At 35.1% G+C, this 14308-nt stretch overlaps 1 protein-coding gene across 2 annotated transcripts in view; it reads right to left on the bottom strand.

Annotated features, from left to right (window-relative positions):
- LOC121729375 (cyclic nucleotide-gated cation channel alpha-3-like) overlaps window positions 1-14308 on the bottom strand; it is a 100598-nt gene that overhangs the window by 59164 nt on the left and 27126 nt on the right. Inside the window, exons 2-3 of one of the 2 annotated variants that reach the window (XM_042117864.1) lie at window positions 6936-7065; window positions 2714-2866 (exon numbers count right to left, since the gene is read on the bottom strand). In XM_042117864.1, coding sequence (XP_041973798.1) covers window positions 2714-2866; window positions 6936-7063 — 281 coding nt within the window. In that variant the 5' untranslated portion in view covers window positions 7064-7065. The remainder of the gene's footprint in view (window positions 1-2713; window positions 2867-6935; window positions 7066-14308) is intronic. The other variant, XM_042117863.1, reaches the window with a different exon arrangement.

The following is a 14308-nucleotide window of genomic DNA, read 5'->3' as shown; positions in this document are numbered from 1 at the left end:
ATGTTCCTAGCATTCTTAAATACTTTTACGATTCCTTTTCTATTTTATTGAACAGCTTGAAGGCTCATTTCCTTGGTTTTCTTTTCATTTCTCTATTTAATTCTACTCCTTCATTGCAATTTTACCATTGTTTTTACAGCATAATTATAAAGGTAGGGATATCTAACGGGAAATAATAAAACGAGCGAATAAAAAATTACTTTGCGACTGATGATGAACATACTGTTTTAATAACATGAGCGGTATTAATTTGACTAAGTGAAAAATAAACTAAACTAACGACTAATATTGATTTATAATAAAATCCAGAACGAGCTTACAAAATGTGGATTGCGATTAATCTATTTCAGATACTAAAATTCTATCCGAGCGACTGTATTACTAAGTGAGCGACTGGAAATACATAGCGGGCAACTTCAATATTAAATATAGATTCAATTTTTCTAAGTGAGGTTATTTATTACGAGCTACTAAAAAGTTCATTATGAGCAAACTTTTGTGAGCTGCTTTTTTAAAGATAATTGGTCACTGATATTCTATTTGAGGCATAATATTTTATATTTCGATACGTGTTTTAATGAAAACTACATATTGTTAAATGCGTGCGAATTCGAATGGGGGCGGGGTGACGAATCGTTGCAGGCAGGTAAGTTGGGCTGCGGACCAATACGACTTTTTTGGGTTAGGTTAGATGGATTAGATTAGCCATCGTGGTTATTTTTTTGCAAACCACCCAGAAGTAGGAGCCTCGCGTAGCGGGGCTCCGTCGAATCATAATTGAACCAGTTGTTTTTTTTTGGTATAGGTCGCCATTAAAATTTTACCCATTTCTTTGACGTTCCGTTAAGGATTATAATTTGTGTAATTTATTAATGATTTTTATATATAAACGGGATTTCCCCCCCCCCCCTCCTCCTCCCCTTCCCCCTAAATCGTTGGGTATGATTCTAAACTTTTACCGTTATATAATTTAAGTTCCTACAATTAGAACAATACATATTTTGGGATCATCAAATCAAAGTATGAAATCCTTTCTATCTCTGTTAGCTACCACTTTTTTCACATATAAAATTGTTGTTTTTCTTATCCAAATGAAGCTACCCACAAAAAATTTGCTTGATAATAATAAAAAAAAATTGTTCTATCCCTGTCCGTAGTAGTCCCTGAATAAAAGTGTTTCATCAAACAGTTATTTCATATTCATTTTTTTTTTGTTTTAATGTGTGCTCATTATACCCTGCTCATTGGTGTATTTTTCAAAGTGGTTTTTGGTAAGTATTCGAAACACTTCATTTAAGATAAAATGTCACTCGGTATAAAAATTACATTTGCCAAATATTGAAAAAAATGCAGGACGTAACGTTGACACTCAAACAGATATTAGGTCGCTCAAAAATTATAAAGCTGCTCGTTTTGTATTTTAAGTAACTCAAATAAAGAATTTCTACGTTTCTGTTCTGTTAATTTCTCGTCACTCACTCTCAGTCGCTCAAATAATAATTATATTACCCAAATTTAGTAATTTTGACACCTAAAACTGTAATTTACAGTCACTCGATTAAATACTACCCATATCTAACTGCATTCAGCTCACATTTTAAAATAACAACTTTTATTTGTATATTATAGATTCTCATGTTAAAACATATAATGAAAATAGTATGAATCCGTGTATCCGTATCCGTAATCGGTGTGTATGTCTGCCTCGATGTCTGTCTGATTGTTACTTTTTTACGAAAGCCTCTGAATCAATTTAGATGGGTATGTTACTTTAGGTTATAATACAGTTCCCGTACAATGAATCGATTTCTGCGTGAACGAAGTCGCGAGCATCATATTATTCTACTAACCGTATATTTCGCAAATAAACTAGAACCACAGACAATAAAGAAAATAGCTGTTGTTTAGTTATAAAACATTGATATAAAAAGTTGAAACAAATTGTAAAAGTTGGAGTGTTTCGGAGACACATGTAAAAACTAATAAAAAGTTAAATGGACCTGCGGAAGAACATTATTGAGATGAAGCGAACCCTGTGTAGCTTTCTTAGGAAAAAACGTCATCCCGAACCGGACATGGCTCGTTACTTACTAATGTGAGTGAGGCTATGGTACATAACCTCTTCTCAGATTAATCTATCCATATGAAGCATAACTCGAACGAATTCACCCCAATATTGCCCGATTAGAATGTCACACGTGTGACTTTAGGGGAGGGGGCCAGGCCCTCCTCATTGTTTATCTCCAAACCAACTAGCAACAGACTAGTTATAGCCACGATCAAACTACCACAGTCTTAACCAGACCAGTAGCTTAGACCCTTTCGAAAAAAAAGATCGAATTCAGTGTAGCAGATTCGACCTATCTTTTCAAGGAAGATCGAAAGTGTGGTACAACGTAGCAAAATACCATATAGCAAAATACCATATCTGTGTCGCAAAATGACATCATTTCACGTGTGTACAGGCCCTATAAAATTTCTCACTTTTTTCCAATATTAGTGGCAGGCCTTTGTCCACCTGTGATACATTAAAAAAAACAGATTAAGGGCCTGTTTCACCACTTCCTGATAAGGCTATCCACCAATTAACTTGACAGATCAGGTATGGAGAATCTGTCAAAAAAGTTGTGAGTAGGTAGCCTATTAGGCACTTTATCAGAGAGTGGTGAAACAGGCCTTAAGGAGACAGGAAGCAAAAATACTCAGTAGTTACCTGTCGGTGCCGTTACAGTGCGGCGTGGCGAGGTGGTTGTGTGAGTGGTGGGGTGCTGGCGTGTGCGGCGTCGCGGGCGTGTGCGGCGTGCTGCGCCATCCGCTCAGCAGCGGCGCCTCGCTCGCGCCCAGCAGTTTCAGCCTGCACAACAGACTGCAGCTAAGTTATCATAGTCACATACCTAGTTATTGTGCAGAATGGAAAGTAGAATAAAAACCGTTTTATCGATTGTCCCATTTGCTGCTTTGACGTTGTTAGTGGCGGCCGAAAAGGAAGATCTTCCGATCGAGCGAGATAGCATGCTCGGTCAGGCCGAAGCCCACTGACGTCATTTCAGATGTTGTATATATCTTGCCGTTCTCCGAAAATTTGATAGCGCGATGCAGGAATGTTAGGTGAATTGTGGGTACCGCTTAAGAGTTTACTATCGGTATTTTAGGGTGTCTTAAGACTGAAATGTTTTCATCAACTTTTACATAAGTCCTTAACCCTTAATAAGCCTTTATGTAAATGTAAATACCCTTTTATGAAACTTTAAGAACTGATGTTAGAGGCTGGAAGGGACACTTAGCATTGGAAGGCGGTTGATAAAAATAAAGAAATAATATGTGTTGATTCACCATTGTTGAGCGGCAGACGCCAGAATAAGAATACACGAAATGAAAAATAGCTTCTGGATACCAGACAAATTTACGTTGTTAGAGCTGACATAGCCAAGAAACTAAAGATATTAGTATAAACGTCAGGTAAAACCTGTGTGCAAGGGTAAAAATTAGCCAAAACAACTTACGAGTAATATGGATACGTTGTTTATTTCTAAAAACCATTAATTATAGCATCTAACATAACCAGAAAACGATCATTCTTACAAAATCAAATCTCGATACTCATGAAAATGTGAAGTGAAATTGTAAATTGATCGAGAGCAAGCGGCCACTATGAATTGGTTTTGCCGACAGCACTCACGTAAAGGAGCCACCTGACTGTCGCGGTGTGAAATAAGATATAAACTGCTCAAAAATGCGATTCGTTTCATCGATGACGCCGTAACGCTTCGCCACCTTAATATACCCTCGAGGAATACGGAATTTAATGTAGCATTTTCACGAGACTCGCTCCTGCGGTGGAGTTTTCTCTTCGATATTTTTTGCTGTTAGAATTTGATTTATGTTTTACTTGTGCTAGGTTTTGCGCGCAATTTCGTTGCAATTCTATTTTGACGGCATAGAAATATATCACCGAGAATTAAGGCGAGGATTAATCTCAATCAAAAACGATAACCTTGCACACAACCAAAGACCAAGCGTATTCGCATCGCAATAAGATTCATTTTAGCTTAGCATAAAACTGTAACTACTCGGGCGGATCTTCTCTATTTTTCATGTTTTTTTTTAAATATCTTTGGAAATAAATATTAAGAAACAAAATTGTTCGGTTAAAGAGATTTTAATATAGATTTACTAACAATTTATTCAAATAAAATGTATAACTATCCTAGTTAATACTTATATTTCGATGAAATAGAGTTTTTTCGGAGGTGAGTTTGTAAATTAATTACTGCCAAAGTATTACGTTTTGTTAAAATGTTTATGGTTTAAGGTATTTTAAATATTGTGCTTTATATCTCATATTTTTTAACACTTCGTTATTATATTGGAACTAGGTAAACCGGGAGTCACGGAATAACAAATTGGGGTTTATCCTCGCCTTAATCTATATTTGTTGGTGCGTACGGTCTACATTTACACTAGAATTGCCAGCTTTTATTTTATTCTAAAATAGCGCAAACATTTCAAAATGAAAACAAAATAAAATCTTATTTCCCCATCGAAACCATTATCAACACCGACACCACTTGACTCAATTAACTTGAAAAAAATCTATAAAACTTTCGATAAAAGCGGCGTCTAATCGAGTCAACACTCATGATTAAGGCCCCCTCAAGACGAGGGCCCTGAGCAAACAAGAGACAGGCCCTCGAAGCCCTCTGTACCTAAACGGGGACACCGCGTGTTGAGACAGTAACAAAAAGACCACCGAAGTGCCAATTATGGGCCAATAGATGCCATTTTTGTGTAAATATTGTAAGGGGCGACGAATATTGAATGTTTTTAAGGTAATTTAGCGCGAACGGTTAAGTTAAGGTAAGGTATTGATTTCTTAACATAGAGTTATTGGACGATGATTTATAATTTAATTAAGTAAGTGATTATACTAAAAACTAAGTGAGAAAAAGAATGAGACACAGATATTCGGTACCATAATACACTTATGGTACCGAATTTTTATTAATTATAAACGAAAAAAATACCCATTAGTTACTTATATTTTTGAACAAATACGTTTAACCTTTGTTTGACCTTCAATGGCGTTAAATTAGCAATAAATTCGACCAACATTACGTTTCGAACTTTTGGTAAGCTTCTCGTATCAGCTTTCACATTATGAGAACTTGCATTGAAAGGAAATTTAAAACATATGCAGAGGTCAATTGGCGGCCGATGATGACGTCAGAGCGAAACTTTAAAAATTTATTGAGAAAAAACTAGCCAATGAATTTCAAAATTATTTAAATTATATTCTTAAAATACCCTATTTTAACGAAAAAAAAAATAAAAAGTACATGTAATTTTTTTTTGACAATGCCCATTGACAATGAAGTGTCAGATGTTCCTAATCCATTGTCAATCACGGTTTATATAGAAAATGACAAGGCAGTCAATGACTGCTAGGTCGCCATGTGCCGCCGAGTACAACATAAATAAGATTAATTAAAAAGATTTCCCGCCATCTGTACATCAAAACATGTAGGTTATTTAGGGGACGAAGCGTACGTCCCGATGTACGTCAGACTGTCTACCTGTCAAGTCGCTTCATCTCTGGTGCGTTGACCAGTCAAGCCCTCTACATTGACTCTTCGTCTCGCCAACCAGTCCATTAGTAACCTCACTTTGTGTGAGGAAAGGTTAAATTTCTGCTAAGTGCTTATAACCTTTTTTCATAGAGTCTATCTGTAGTCTGCTTTTGAAAATAGAACAATCAACAAGCAGTCTCCTAGCAATAAACTGTATTGATATGATCGTCAAACATTTAGGTCGTGTTTTAACGAAATATTAAAACACTTTTAGAATTATTATAATATCTATTCTAAAGTTCATAATTAATATACTCATCATGACCACTTCTCATCGACACTAGCGTCTAGCTTAGTAAGTATCCTTCTTTGTCTTAACCGCTGTTTGTAACGTGAATTGAATTTATATTGAGTTTATATAAGAATTGTTTCATTTTTCTAAAATTTGCTTCTACATTATATTTCCGAGAATTCGATCTGAGCAAAAACACGATATCTTAAAATTTTCTCGATAGAAAAAAATCATAAAGATGCATCTAATTTTCACGAATTTTTCATTTATTACCGTAATCGTGCATTGAACTAAGTTAATATTTTAACACATTGTATAAAATTCTATCATTGAGAGATCGACCTAGCGGATTTTTAAAATGTTGAATATTTATCGAGTTATTGAGAAAAAACTAATTTGGCGATGAATCCGCGTCGTTCTTTTTTACCTGGCATATGAAAGACGGGCGTGAGTGTGAAGAGATAAGGACGATGTTTTATTTTTGGGGTTAGTCGCCCTCTTAAGGAGGTTATGTTCACTAATACCAATGCTGTTGTTCATAATATGCTATTCTAAGTTCATAATATACTATCGAAGAATTGATTCATAGTTAACGGACCTACGTCGGTATGGTCGGGTTATGTCAATGTTAATCGTGATCTATCGGCAGGGTTTGACATTATGCGACCAAATTACGTAGACCCGCCATCTGCCTATAAATCAACCTCTCTGATATATCAGATCCATCGAAGAAATTGATTCATAATTTATTTTATTTATTGTGAAAACCAATAGCTTATAATATACTTATAAAATTTACAAAGAGCGTTTTACATACAATAAAGCCAATAACAGTGTTTCCCATAATATATGACAATCGTGCAGTACAAACTAAAAAAAAGACCAAAAATAACAAATGCACATCAATGCATAGTTGACGGACCTACGTCATTTGGCCGGATTATTTCAATTCAATGTTAATCGTGATCTATCGGCAGGGTTTGACATTACGCGACCAAATTACTTAGACCCGCCATCTGCCTATGAATCAATTTCTCTGACAGTACATAAGCTTGAATCCATGACCGAATACCAACCTCGCTTTGTTTGAACGTCGGGAGCGCGAGGAGAGGTCCAGTTCGCTGGCGGCGGAGCACGCGGTGCCGGCCTGCAGCGAGCCGCGCGACCCGCCCAGCCGACGGGACCCCAGTCGGCACGTCATCATTTCTGGAACAAATTACATATTTTCAAATTTAGAAGAAGAATGCGTCGCAGTCGTAGTCTTAAAATTTGGGGGAGGTGGAGGAGGATAAGATCTTGGGATTACCCAATTATAATAACTAGAGATCGCCCAAAGGTCGAAATTCGACCTTAGTTTTAACGACATTAGGACTACTACCTATATTTTGTAAAAAAAATTAACTTTATCCTATTTTTTTCAACTCTTGTTTCTGGGACTCAGCTGATCTCAGACTAGCCGTGTAAGCATTAGTATCTAAGATTCAATAAAAAAAAATATAGTCCATTTTCAATTTGTCAACTTGTTGTCAACAGACTTCAACCATAAATAAAAGAGTATAATTCGTATGTATAGGTTTGTTACTCAAAAATCTGTCATCTTCTTGAGTGTGCGTAGTGTGTGTAATGTTTTATTTGTTAAAAAAATATGAAAAAAGCATAATTTCAAAATAATATTAGCTCGATGCACTCCTTCACCATATAAACTATAACTGTGCAAAATTTCATTCACCTACGTTTCCCCATTTTTGGTCAAAAGGGATACAAAGTTTTTCGTTCGCGTATTAATATATAGATTATTAAATTATTATTTGCGCAAAAGCTGAAGTTGAAGCAAAGACAAACATGTATTGCACATAGTAATTTACTTAGATTGGGGTATCATGTCTCCTGTGACACTTAATCTCATAGTCCTCATATATACATACAAAGAATAAAAACACAGTAACCCATCGATAAATCTTCAAACATAAGAATTATAATTACAATCTGATAATAAAAGAGCAATTTATCGCTATTCCGGGGAAAATACCTCCACTAAAGTAAATCATAATAAAGAGTGAAGGGCCCGAAATAATAAATTCCTCAGTCAGAACAATACTAATAAAATCGAAACGATTGTCAGAACTGAAATACACGTGGCACTTATGAAGACCTCGCCTGAAACTCGAATGATTTAAATATTTAAACGAATCGTGCCGAAACATAAATTAAAACACAAAAGGAAATGAAAAGTGGATTTAATGAAAATATCATAAAAGCAAATATAACGAATAAATCAAATAATGTCTATTCTCGTTTAATGGTTTTTTATAAAGCGTCGTTCAGAATGTTATTCACCGAGGCGCCGGCTTCGGAGTTCCGGTCCAAATTACGAGATCGAAAGAAGCTCACTCCCAAGGAATGAAAATGGCAAAACCCGATGCAATGAGCCAAATATAAAGGAACTTTAGATTTATTATCGGCATCAATCTGCGGAGCTATGGCGATTATAGTACGTTATTCAGTCCGGCTGGAAATATTTATAGCGAAGCTGTTATTACTTTAGAAATAATCACCTCACCTTACTCTACTTTTAATTTTATTTTTAGGGTTCCGTACCCAGGGTAAAAACGGGGTCCAGTTTTTACCCTGGGTATTTTTACACTGAGACTTCGATGTCTGTCCGTCTCTCCGTCTATCTCCAGGCTGTAACTCAAGAACCGCTATAGGCGTCTGAAATTTTCACAGATTGTGTATTTCTGTTGCCGTTATAACAAAAATACTAAAAACGCAATAAAACGAATATATTTTAAGGGTTCTTTTTTTGGTTTTTTCGCTCGTAATCAATAATGGTAACAGCAGTTCTTCTTTGTCGTTTTCTTCATTACTGAAGGTCGCGCCTGGAAAAGTTCTTCTCTACTTTGGTTGTTAAGCTCTTCCATTTTGTTCGGTCTTCTGCTTCTCTAAGGGCGGCTGTTATTTTCAGTCCAGTGAGTGTCGTAATTTGGTCACACCATCGGGTAGGTGATCGACCCCTGGGTCGCTTGCCTTCAATTTTTCCCGTGACTATTAGCTTTTCGAGTTTGTCTGGTTGCCGGCGAGCGATGTGACCAAAATAGGATAAAATTCTCCTGTAACACGTTGTCGATAGTCTGACTTTAACGCTGAGCTGCTGAGCTTACAGCAAGTTAACAGCAGTTAACAGCAGTTAGGCACTTGAAATTTCAAAATCCTTAATTGTATTTGTAATTTAATAATTAATATTAAAAATTAAATTAAGTAAATATTTAAGGGGGCGCCCATACAAGAAAAACAATTTTTTGCCTATTTTCGCTGTATACCGGTACGGAACGCTTCGTACGCGAGTCCGACTCGCACTTGACAGATATTTTTTATTTCGTATACTCATTACTTCTTTATTCTGCCATAGATTAGTAACAAGCTGTCTGTTGTAATATTGGTAATATTTGCAACTGAATCGTCAATCGTGACGGTACCTAATAAAACTTTGTCAACTCGCAGCTTGCACGAGCGAAATGTACCAGCGTCGAGTGCACTGTAACTTTCTGCAACTGCATTCCTGCAATATTTACTCTCCGTTCCCACAAACACGGTATTAATAACTCGACAAACGTTTGCTCAAATTCACACGTGGCCGCGTGGCTTTGCATAAAGTTGGCACAACAGCCTACACCAACTTTTGTGTAAACTGACAGACTGGGGAATTAGGTCAGTTAGTATCGTTTAGGGACATAGAGCACCAGTAATAACGGGTGATATGATAGAATATGTCATTAGCAGAGCATATTAGAAGAGCAGAAAACTAACTATGCATCATCAAAAAAAATAGAGAATGCGGACCTACAGGCCCTTATACACACACGAGTATGGGCAGGCCCTGCGACTGGATTGTCTTAACAACCCGATCAAATTGCGAAGCTCTTGAGATAAAAGAATAAACTGCACTTCAGATATACCGACAACTAATTTGCATATCCCTTTTACGTCCCATGAGATCTAAATATCAACGAAATACGAATGCACCAACATTTACGTAAACAAACTGACGTTATTCACTCCACCAGACGTTGTAAATACAGAATGTGGTTTCGTCTCGACGCGAGAGAGCAGAGGTTTTGGTAAATTTTAATGACGCCTCACGTCGCGAGGCGATACCACATTACGTTATCGTGTCTATTGTTTAACGTTGCCAGATACTAACGTTTTCGTATGAGCCGTTGGGGGTTGAATAAATCATACTGTAAGGTAAAAGCCCTTATCAAACATCAGAAAATCCTGTTATTAATTGGCACTTATAATATTTTTAATAAAATTTAAGGTATTAATATAATGATTGTAGTGTATTGATAATAAAGAGACACGCCCTCTGGCTATGGTGGGGTTGATATATAAAGGGATGTCGCTCGACATTCCCTTCTTCTATCAGCTACGAACCAGAGTGGGAGTGTTGAGTGAAATAAGTGTTTAATTTACTCTCCCTACAAGATTGTACAAGTTGTACAATGATGATGACTTCCAATGATAGAGTAGTTTGCTTTATCTGAAAAGGTTCAGTTTGATAGATGAAATGATCAGTTTGCCTCTAAAGCAACACTCAATAATTGTGGTCCCTATGGCACGTATTTCGCTCAAACATAATAATAAAAATATACATCTTTTTGCTTAAAGACTTACTAGAAAACGCTGTTTAAGCTTTGAATAGTTATACAGTGTTTTGTCTTCTTCAATCCAATTAAAAATGTCATTTGTGTGACAGGAACAAAACACTGTATGAATAGTTATTCAAAGTTTTACAACGTTTATTAGTAAGAGGGTATAAGTATAAATTAGTTAAGTTAAGTAATATAAAAATAAAAGTTAAGTAATATTATAATTTTGTATGCTTGTGGTTATATATATTATGGTTAATGTAAGTCCACAAACGCCAGCCCCGCCGCACTGCGACGCCACATATCATTCAGCACACAAGAGACGACTGTCCTGTCTGATTTTACCGAAGTAAGCTGTGATTTGTATTTTAGTCGTGAAATAAAAGTAAACGAAACATCAAAACAATTTTTTTTTATGAAATAAGGGGGCAAACAAGCAAACGGGTTACCTGATGGAAAGCAACTTCCGTCGCCCATGGACACTCGCAGCATCAGAAGAGCTGCTGCGCTGCCGGCCTTTTAAGAGGGAATAGGGTAATAGGGAAGGGTAGGAAAGGGAATAGGGGAGGGTAGGGAAGGAAAAAGGGTAGGGAATTGGGCCTCCGGTTTACTCATTTATTACTTTCAATGCACAAAACTGCTGGAACAAGACTACTTTTATCGTGACTATGAAAAACATAAATAAAGTAGTTTCGAATCGGAAAAAGACAGAAAAGTTTTTATTGAGACAAAAAGGTTTCTGAACAAGAATGTCTGTAGCAAATGAAGTTACTGACTACATCTAGTAAACAAAAATCACCTTGTTAGGGTTCTGTTTTAGGATTCAGTAGTCAACCAAGTTTTGTTGATTACACAACCCTATAACGAAACCCCAACGAGCTGATTTTTTGTATATTGATAGATTAATAGTCATATAACTTAAGAGTAACATTGTCCTACAAATAAAATAGTCCATAATTTAGGACCATCAATTCAAATTATGAAATCCTTTCTATCTCTGTTAGCTACCACTTTCAAGATTTTTCGCAAATTAAAAATATGTTGTTCGTCTTATCAAAAATGAAGCTACTCACAAAAAACTAGCTTGATAGTAATCAAAAAAAATGTTCTAGGGCTCCCGTCTAGTCGTCGTCGCCAAGAACCAACGCGTAAATCGCAGGAAAGGCATCGCCAAAACCTCAATTTATATTCATCCATCCACATAATACATACTTTTCCAACATCACGTGTTAATATCAGCGTAAAACGACCCAACCTGCCGTATCGAGTGTTAATTTTCAGCCAATACCCAGTAATTTTAAAACAACCGAGTTAATAAGTCTCAGCGCCCCATTTTATGAATAACAGAAATATTCGAGGCAAATATTCAATGTATTATCTGGATATTAATTCAAAAATCATTACGTCACAACTTCCAAATTGAATATGTAAATTTGTAACTTGTACACAATTATACGCAAAAACAGAATGTTACGTCGTTTATGTAGATGGTGTTGATTGATGGTGAAGCTTGATTATACTAGACAGTTCTAATCTATATATATATATATATATATATATATATATATATATATATATATGGATAAATGGATTTTCAATTGTGTTAGTAACGCTAAAATTCGAAAACGGCTGAACAGATTTGGCTAATTTTAGTCTTAAAATATTCTTAGAAGTCCAGGGAAGTTTTAAAGTGACACAAAGTTCACCGGGACACCTAGTTATTAATAAAGATTTTGACATAAAAACTACTTTGTATATTTAATCATTATTATTGATGTTTACTATATCATTATAATATTGTATATCATTATAATATTGTAAATCATTATAATATTGTAAAATATGTTTTTTTCTGCTAGGAACTAAGTTTTGATTGAATAAAGTTACTATTTCTATATAGTAATATACGTGTATGAAATAACAATAAAACTTTTCCGTAGCATAATAAAACATATTTTGTTATTATTTCATAAACTACAAAATGTAGTCTGTGGGCGGTAAAAAAACGAGCTGCCTACGCGGTACGCGGTACGCCATGATGAATGATCAAGATTTTTTTGGGCTCAACTCTTATAAATACTTGCTTCTTCATAAAATCTTCATAGCCCTAACAGTTTCTTAAGAACTGAGCATTAACGTTTTAAATATTATAATAAGGTATGGTTTTGTTAGGTTCTGTGAATCTTTTGGTGATGGATGAATTTTACGCTAATATTAGAAAATTTCTTTTCTATTATTAGCGTAAAATTAATAATTAAAACAAGAATTAACTTCTTGTTTTAATTTTTATTTTTTAGCTCAAATGTAAGTAAAAATGTATATAATATTTTGTTACCGTTAGAATTCAGAATACGTTAACGTGCACATTACCTAGGTAATCTGCAGACTGCTTGATACTATCCGTTAAAGTGAAAAAATAAAAAAGCCTTATATTTGCACTTTACCTAGTTAGTTTGCATTATCTTTCTTCGTAAAAGTCCTAAAAACTTTGACTTGAGCTTGTCAACCTAATGGTTTGTTAACCTTTTATAAAGGACGACGGGGTAAGCGGTGAGCCAATCCCAGATTTAATGGGGATTGTCCATTTTTTTTTAGTTTTGCTCATTACAAAAACATTTCGAGGAATAAGGTCAGTGATCGTTTTTCTGTATATAAAAGAAAAAAATACTCATTAGTTACTTATATTTTTGAACAAATATGTTTAACCTTAGTTTGACCTTCAATGGCGTTAAATTAGCAATAAATTCGACCAACATTATGTTTCGAACTTTTGGTAAGCTTCTCGTATCAGCTTTCACATAATGAGAACTTGCATTTGACGAACCAGCCATTATAAATAAGACTGAAAGGAAATTTAAAACACTACAGAGGTCAATTAGCCGCCGATGATGACGTCAGAGCGAAACTTTAAAAATTTTTTGAGAAAAAACTAGCCAATGAATTTCAAAATTATTTAATTTATATTCTTAAAATACCCTATTTTAACGAAAAAAGTACATGTGATTTTTTTGGACAATGCCCATTGTTATAAAGTGTTAGTAAACATTAGTAAACATTAGTGTAGGAGCACCTTATAACATGTAACAGTTCCTAACAAAATGTTACAAATGACAACATCTAGTAAATGTTTTTATGTTAAAAAAATGTTTCCACCATTTTCTAACTGCGGTGTGGGAGCACCATAAAACTGTTGTTGTTTTGGTTGGTTTTTTTCTGAGTAAGTAACATTTTACTTTAAATTTAATAATTTATTCCTTTGTTTATGTCCAAAAATTATATTAAATAATTCTCTACAACTAAGCCACATGTTTTATTCAAACAAGAACCTGTTTTATGTAATTTAATGAGAATAGAATAAAATGTTTGCACTTTAACTGGCTCACCCAGGTGATCTGCAGAATACCTTGTTAATCTGCAGTCTAACTAAATGAACGGTAACATATAATATAACAACTTAAAAATATTTAAAAAGCAGCCCATTGAGCATTACTAAAACTTCACCATTCTTAACTCGAAAGCTTTTAGGCATATAGTTTACATTCAGATTTAATAGAGCGTTCCTTGTGAAACATTTCCCTGTGGTCAGACTTATTCCTGTAAGCGCAACTCATGTATAACAGAGGGCGCTGGGGTGTGTTCAGCTTTGAGAGCGATCGCGCGTAACAACCTACTTTGCCGCCATAATCGTTATTCCATTTTCGAATTCAAACGTTTCCTCTTTTAACTTTTTTTCTGTTACAATATACGTTTAAGTAATAAACTTGTCAGCCGTGGCAAAACGTGCGGTCAAACCTGAAAGA

Source organism: Aricia agestis, chromosome 8 (assembly GCF_905147365.1).
Source record: "Aricia agestis chromosome 8, ilAriAges1.1, whole genome shotgun sequence".
NCBI classification, from domain to species: domain Eukaryota; kingdom Metazoa; phylum Arthropoda; class Insecta; order Lepidoptera; family Lycaenidae; genus Aricia; species Aricia agestis.
The sequence above is the reverse complement of the archived record's forward strand: the minus strand, read 5'-3'. Positions and strand labels throughout refer to the sequence as shown.